The 8,485-nt window shown below is 41.9% G+C and overlaps 1 protein-coding gene across 2 annotated transcripts in view; it reads right to left on the bottom strand.

Annotated features, from left to right (window-relative positions):
- The window catches only part of LOC117510204 (leucine-rich repeat transmembrane neuronal protein 4), a 341,498-nt gene extending 333,064 nt beyond the window's left edge, over positions 1 to 8,434 (bottom strand). The window contains exons 1-2 of one of the 2 annotated variants that reach the window (XM_034169824.1): positions 7,740 to 8,434; positions 1,104 to 2,650 (exon numbers count right to left, since the gene is read on the bottom strand). In XM_034169824.1, the coding sequence (XP_034025715.1) occupies positions 1,104 to 2,650; positions 7,740 to 7,743 (1,551 nt within the window). In that variant the 5' untranslated portion in view covers positions 7,744 to 8,434. Of the gene's footprint in view, positions 1 to 1,054; positions 2,651 to 7,739 lie in introns of both variants that reach the window. The other variant, XM_034169825.1, reaches the window with a different exon arrangement.
- Positions 8,435 to 8,485: the final 51 nt, after the last annotated feature.

The following is an 8,485-nucleotide window of genomic DNA, read 5'->3' on the forward strand; positions in this document are numbered from 1 at the left end:
GAGTTCTAATGGCTAAACAGGGCATATTACTGCAACCAAGCATCACAAAACTCGTTTGCTCCATCCTGAGCTAAATCCACTCAAACGGGTGGAGCCAGAAAGAATTTGCAACTTCTTACCCACACTTAAACAAATTATATCTTAAATTATATCTCCAATTTTTCATTCAAATATCGGCAAAGATATGTGCACTATTGAGTGCATAAGTAAGTCTACATACTTCTGAGATTACAGGACAAAGCAGAAAAATAAATTTATAAATAATGTTAATCATAATTGCTCATAAATTTAAAAATTAAGAAACATAAATGAAAATCACTACTGAAGTAGTACACAAACGTAAGACACAAATCCATGAATGAATAATTTGTCAGGTTTTTTGTTTTTTTGCTCTAGACCTTTACCGTAAATGTTTTTTAGCCGACAGTACCTGTTTGAACCTTGCAAATTAAGCTAATGAGTAACAATCTAAGTGTACTATTGGTGGAGGCAAAAGCAGACCATGGAATACATGTCATGCATCTGTGATCAGTCGGTTATACTGTAAATAATTACACTTTTAATGCACAACAAAACAAATACCAAGTCTCATATGACACGTGCATTTACCACAGATGACTCATCACTGTTGCAGCAAACACACAGGATGGTAGTGAACCACCGGCACGGTGACATGAGGTTATAAGTTTATATCACTTCATTGTGGATAGTAGTGTATTTGGGGATGAATTAGTGTTTGGCTGATAAAGCACAGCTCTGTCTGTCTTATCATGTCACATATGAAATGTAAAACCAATGTATCTTACTGAGTGTAATTTTTTCACACTTTATCTTTGCAGCTGGTAGCTGATGAGCTGCTTTTGCAGTTTCAGCTGATGACAGTCACATTTTAATTAGAAAGCGACATGATTCAAAGAGCAGTTGGGTAATAAAACAGAACCGATCACACCCAAAACTGAGTCACCGTGCACTGGCCTTCACCGCCTCATCCAAATCATGACAGGTGCACAGGAGAAAAAAAGTTCTTTTCTCCACGTAGAGTTAGAAAATTTACCTCTCATGCCTCGCAGTGGAAATGGATTTTTGGAGGGCAACGGTCATACCTCACATTCCCTGGAGCCTGAGATGGTGTATGTGTAAGGTCCTGTCCCATTAACCAGCACATCCATAGCCTCTGAGTGTGAAGGCTTGTAGTCCACATAATACTCTTGCAGTGGTGAACTAAGGGAGCGCTCAGTCTCCCGTGACTTTTTCTGACGCTTTTTAACCGCAGAGCGCTGCTGAAGCTGTTTGATACTACTAGGGTAGCGTTTCCACGAGACGTAGATAACCAGCAGAATTATAGCCACAGATAAGAGGAGTGAAATGCTACCAGCTATGATCTTGTGGAAGGACACATACTCAGTGTCTGGCAAAGGGATGGTGGGAACAGCCTCGGAAGGTGTGGGGGTGGCTGAACTGTTCCAGATAAGCTCCTTATCCACCACAGAATACGTGGGAAGTGGTAGAAGCCACTCATGCCGAGTTACAAAAGTGGTGGCTAACGCTGTGGAGGTGAAGGGAGTTAGCGTCACTGCGCAGATGTTGAATGTCTCCACCACCTCACTCACTTTCTCTCCTTGTACCTCCTTAGGGCCAGCACAAATCATCATAGACTCCTTGTTACCTTTAAAGGCCTTCAGCCAAGCCGCCAGGGGGCATATGCTGTAGTTACAGTACCACACATTACCAGCCAGACTGATGGTGGTGAGAGAGATCCAGGCTGCAGCCGTCTGCCGAGGAACATTGCTGAGTTTGTTGGAGTCCAAGTTAAGTGTCTGGAGATTGGGCAAGCACTGGAATGTACTCACATCCAACTGTTGCAGTTCATTTCCTGAGAGGTCTAGCTTCTGTAGGGATGTCCACATCCACGGCAGTCCCTGGGTTAGCAGCTTGATACGGTTCCATTGCAAATAGAGTGCTCTCAGGTTAGTCAAGCGAGGGAAATGAGCAAAATTGATCTTGGAGAATTGGTTGTGTTCCAAATGAAGCTCAATGAGCTTCATTAGTCCTGCAAAGGCATTCCGAGTAAGGCTCCGCAGCCTGTTGTACCCGATATCAAGAAATTCCAGGTTGCGACAGTCCAGAAAAACTCGCATTGGGATGGTTTTTAAGGAGTTGGACCTCAGGTGTAAGCTAAGAAGTTTTCGCAGACCGTGGAACTGTTTTGGCTGGAGAACCTGTAGTTTATTGTAGGAAAGATCAAGATTACGCAGATTCGGTACATCATGGAAAGTGTTGTTTTTGAGCAGCGTAATCTTATTTGAGCTGAGAATCAGTTCTTTGAGCCTTCGTATCCCATGGAAAGCTTGGCCATCCACGACATTAATGTAGTTGTGGTCCAGGTACAACCAGACTAGTTGACTCAGGCCTGCGAACTGATGGGATCTGAGGTTCACCAAGCTGTTGTACCGCAGAGAGAGTCCCTGCGTGCCTACAGATACATTGTTTGGCACGTCACGGAAGGCATTGGATTCGCAGTATATTATTTTCCCATCACATCTGCAGCTCTGCGGACAGGGACGCTCACGGATGCCGCTAGGAGCAGCGAGCAGCCAGGTGGGCACCGTTGCCACTGTAAAGGTAAGCCAGCTGAAAAGCACTGGGATTCCTGCAGAAACACACAACAGTGAGACTCAAAAGCAATCCTGGACCAAACATAACCTCTGTATGAGAAGTTAGGAACTGACAGGTATGAAGGTTGGATAAGCTGGGGAAATAGAAGATTACATCCCACAGCATGCTGTAATTGTTATAATTAAATACAACCTGGGTAAAAATTTTCTTACTGGATCACATATTTAATCGTCACAAGGTTTCCTACACCCACTGCATTTTTCTACATCCAAGGGTGTTGCGCTTTAAATGCCATTTATTTGTCTATCTTGTTATCATCAGCATTTCTCAAAAGTTTATGAATGGATTCCAGTGACATTATATGTATGGATGTACCACTGAGTGGCTGTAATTGTAAGGCGCATTTGGAACTGAATATGGATCCAACAACTTATCTGGCACAATTCCTGAAAATAGAATACAAATCTCCCCGGTAAATCTTTGCCTGAAATGTGTTCGGAACTTTTTCTATGCTTTGGAAAAACCTAGACATGTACCCCCTAAAATGCAGTGAGGTGACAGTCCATCACCTCACATTTGTTAACAAAACAACTTAAAAACATTAAATGCTATCTTCTTGTAACTCGCCAAATTAAATGGCTTTTTAATGAGGACAAACTCTGTCACACCTGGTCAACTATGATGCACCAGACAAAAGAAAACAACAGCATCAACTTTGTTTGATATGATATCCCATCAACATGTCTGCCACCTGCTGGATGGATAGTGGATGTGCATTGGCGATGGATTGTAATGAAGTGGTACTACATGCCAACCTCATTTCAACCAACAATTGGTTATGTTGATTTTTTAATTCAATTGTATATCGTAAAATTAAATATTGTGATATTGTGTACAGTATAACTCGCATATAATGGATTCAAGTGGACCAGGGAATTTTGTCCGTTATTATCGAAATCCGTTATATGAATAAAATGGACAAAATCTGTTATATGTATAAAACAGAGAAAGTTGGATCCGTTACATACATATGACAGATTAGTTACAGTCAGGAAGCGCCAACTGGGCACCACAGTCTCGTTTGAACCCCTGCGTGATATTGCGAGATTTAATCACTTCTGGGGACAGCCTGCACAAACACAGCATCACTTCTAACGGAAAAATGGTGTACTGTTTTGTTTTCAGCTACACTGAACAAAAATATTTACTTGAAAAAACTTAGGAAAGTTTTTTTTTTTACTCAGAAATTCCAAGTAAATTTTACAAGGAGAATTCTTAAGTAAATTTTACTTGTACATATTAGTTTTTCTAAAAGAATAACTCAAGTAACATTTACTAGCAATCATCAATTCAATATTTTCATTAGATTTTACTCTCTTTATTCATAAAAAGTAAAACTTTTCAGCTGTTCCCCTTGTTTTCACTCAAGGTTGCCACAGCAGGTCCCATTTGGATCTGCATGTTGATTTGGCACAAATTCTACACTGGATGCTCTTCCTGATGCACCTCCACAATATATGGAGATATGTGGCAGGGGTGGGGTTTGAACCAGGAACCTTTTGCACTGAAACCAAGTGCACTAATCACTTGGCCACCAGTCCTGCACTAAGTACGTAAGTCCTTTTGGCTCCTCCCTTGTTTTCACTCGGGGTCACCCCAGCAGATTTTGGATCATCAGTTCAGGAATGTTTTCATTATAAAACAACCATTGATGCATCTTGGTGCATCTTTTTACTAAACAGAATTTCTTTTGTCTCACTGTATGACAAATTTCAGTATTTTTAATAATCCATAACAGGCCAAGAGGTGAGGCCAAGTGTGCTTAGTTTCGGTCGCAAAAAGTGCAGTTTTTTGTTCCCAGAAGAGAAGGGAAGACAAGGCAAATGGGAGGGGTTGTGTCTGTAAGCTTTAGCGATATTTAATGTGCATAATGATACTGGGGCTGTCCCTGTAAGTACATCATCATCATATGCGTCATATGCTCTTTCATTTAACCCCTTTTTCACTGACCCTCCAACGAGACTATGGTTCCCTATTAGGCTTACGGATTTCCTTGATTTTTCACCTGTCCTTGAATAGGGGCCTGCCTCATTTAATGGCTGTGTCAAAACTTTGTCTGAAAAAAATAAACGCTGGACATTATGTGCATTAAAATGATAAGATTTGGTTGAGTCACTCTTTTGTCTAAGTTCAATGCAGAGTGGTACCTTAAAATCCTAAAGCCCGATTTATGCTTCTCAAGCTCCATAACGCCATGGTCATGCAATGGCATTGACGTGTGCATGACCCTTTTAAAGTTCTCCGTCTTGTCTTCATGCAATTTGCCGCAGGAAGAGTGGCTTTTTCTGGATTAATTTGTCCTCAACGAGCTCCACGTCTTTATACAACCATCAACAGTATGGTACGTACAATTTCCCTTAATGAAATGCAGGTCATTTGAGCATTTTTTTCTGACTCCATGTTGTAAAGTTAGTCATATTTGTGGACTTTGCTGCCAAAAACATTTGATCCATGATCGAAATGTAATCAGCATGCAGACTGCAAAAACTGTTAAAATATGACGGGAGAGGAATGAGTGAAACGGTTTGAAAAAAATAAATGCCCAGGCTTTTAATCAAGGACATACAGGACCCACTTTCTTCAAATTGGCGAGTGTCAGTGCTGAACTTCATTTCGTACCTTTTACTGGGCACGTCCAGACTGCTCTGTCCAGTACATGGAAGGGTTTTTAATGGAAATGCATTGCGATCGGACAGGACGTTTTGTCTGATGTAAGCGAAAATCTGTCATACAAAAGCTGTTATATATGGTGTTTATTACGTGGAAAACCATACAAAAGCATTGGGACTTTTGCTTTTGTCAGGTGAGTGTGAATATCCGGTTTATACGATGACTGTTTGGGTGAGTTTTACTGCACTGAATTTTTCCTACCCCTAGTTTGAATGCAGTAGAAGCACATCTCTCTCTCTCTCTCTCTCTCTCTCTCTCTCTCTCTCTCTCTCTCAACTTATGTGTAGTTTTGAAGGCACAGGAAGCTTAAAACAAGCTTCTTTGTTAATTTATTTAAATTCTCCAATGCTCCTGGTGATTACATATCACATGGACAAAATGACAGATGATGAATCATATACTTCAAAGGGTGATCAGAGGACATTTGGGTGTTGATAGATGTATAACCTCATCTGCATTTTTATACACACACACACACACACACACACACACACACACACACACACACACACACACACACACACTGTGTATCTGGAAAATATTCACATTTCACTTTTTCCACATTTTGTTATGTCACAACCTTATTCCAAAATGGATAAAATTCTTTGAAAAACGTGAAAAACGTTTTTTGATATTTTTGCAAATTTATTAAAAAATTTTTCAAAAGGAATCACATGTACGTAAGTATTCACAGTCTTTGCCATGAAGCTCATAATTGAGCTCAGGTGCATCCTGTTTCCACTAATCATCCTTAAGATGTTTCTACAGCTTAACTGGAGTCCACCTGGGGTAAATTCAGTTGATTGGACATGATTTGGAAAGACACACACCTGTCTACATATAAGGTCCCACAGTTGACAGTGCATGTCAGAGCACAAACCAAGCATGAAGTCAAAGGAATTGTCTGTAGACTTCTGATACAGGATTGTCTCGAGGCACAAATCTGGGGAAGGGTACAGAAACATTTCTGCTGCTTTGAAGGTCCCAATGAGCACAGTGGCCTCTTGCAAGAGCTGGCTGCCCTCTCTAAACTGAGTAATCGAGAGAGAAGGGCCTTTACCAGGGGGGTGACCAAGAACCCGATGGTCAGTCTGTTAGAACTCCAGCATTCCTCTGTGGAGAGTGGAGAAGCTTCCAGAAGGAAAACCATCTCTGCAGCAATCCAGCAATCAGGCCTTTATGGTAGAGTGGCCAGACGGAAGCCAAGTAAAAGGCACATGACAGCCCACCTGGAGTTTGTCAAAAGGCAGCGGAAGGACTCTCAGACCACGAGAAACAAAATTTTCTGGTCTGATGAGAGAAAGACTGAACATTTTGACATGAATGCCAGGTGTCAATGTTTGGAGGAAACCAGGCACCATCCCTACAGTAAAACCTGCGCCAGAGTGCTCTTGACCTCAGACTGAGTCAACGGTTCATCTTTCAGCAGGACGATGACCCTAATCACACAGCCAAGATATCAAAAGAGTTGCTTCAGGACAACCCTGTGAATGTCTTTGAGTGGCCCAGTCAGAGTCCAGACCTAAATCTGATTGAACATCTCTGGAGAGATCTGAAAATGGCACCAACCCTCCCTATCCAACCTTATGTTTGCGAGGTGCTGCAAAGAGGAGTGAGCTTGTAGCATCATATTTAAGAAGACTTGATGGCATAATTGCTGCCGAAGGTGCATCAGCACAGTATTGTTCAAAGGGTGTGAATACTTATGTACACGTGCTTTCTTTGTTTTGTTTTGTTTTTCTTATTATTATTTAAATAAATTTGCAGAAATTAAAAAAAAAACTTTTCATGTTGTCATTATGGGATGTTGTGAGGAGAATTTACCGGGGAATTTAGGCATAAGGCTGTAGCATAAAATATGGAAAAAAGTGAAGTGCTGTGTATACTTTCTGGATGCACTATGGATGGATGGATGGATGGATGGATGGATGGATGGATGGATGGATGGATGGATGGATGGATGGATGGATGGATGGATGGATGGATGGATGGATGGATGGATGGATGGATGGATGGATAGATAGATAGATAGATAGATAGATAGATAGATAGATAGATAGATAGATAGATAGATAGATAGATAGATAGATAGATAGATAGATAGATAGATAGATAGATAGATAGATAGATAGATAGATAGATAGATAGATAGATAGATAGATAGATAGATAGATAGATAGATAGATAGATAGATAGATAGATAGATAGATAGATAGATACACTGGAGCTGAAGTTCCACAGTCAATGTCATGTTCTAAAAGTGAAAATTCGTAAAATGTCAAAAATATCAGAGTTTTTGGGAGAAAACCCCGCCGTCAGATCCTGAGTGGATTGTAATTAAGCGTTGGAGACTTTGCGCAGACTTACATGTTATTGTGGAACAGCGCACTTACCCATGTTTGCGCGGCGTCCTCTTCGTTCTCGTCCTCACTCCTCAGGCTTCCTTTCTGCTGCGTGCGTCCCGGATCCACATGTTAGACGCTCTCCGCGTTTTGCCCAAAGAGTTGGACGCGTATACGGGACGCCTGCCTGGACAGAAATCCCACGCACTTTGCGCTGGAGCCAGATGGGGTGTTTTGCGCACAGTCGCTCACCTGTCGAAGCTCCTGAAGGTGCATCAACCTCCGCATGTCCTGCGTCAGCGCACAAGAGCGGCGATTACGCACCAGACTTCAGAGCTCAGGCACCATAAGGATGAAATTATTTAGCGCAGAATGTGGGAGGCTGCACATTTTCAACACGTTGCCGCCAATTGTTGAATATAAGTGGCCAAAAGCGGACACCGGCAGCCGATCAAGTGAAAAAAATTCCAGAGGGATAAGCTGATCCAAGCGCAACAAGATCCCAGTGGAGATGCGGACAGCAGAGGGCAAAGGCGCAGTGTGAACAGGATTAGAGCCCGAGACTGTGGCATCAGGAATAAATCAGTTGTGTAGCAACAGGAATGATGCTGACGGAGGACTGCGGCTGGTTTTAGGAGCTAAAGCGCCCTCTGCTGTTCACTACGTGGCTGTGATCCACCATCAGCCCGTCACTTCTCAGAGTGGCACACAAAGATCACGTTCAATAAAAGTCACGCATACCTGTGCTAAGGCCACATATACAAATACTCACTTTAACTTGCATTTCACAGTAAGCA

The sequence above is a fragment of the Thalassophryne amazonica genome, chromosome 5, assembly GCF_902500255.1.
Source record: "Thalassophryne amazonica chromosome 5, fThaAma1.1, whole genome shotgun sequence".
Taxonomy (NCBI): Eukaryota; Metazoa; Chordata; class Actinopteri; order Batrachoidiformes; family Batrachoididae; genus Thalassophryne; species Thalassophryne amazonica.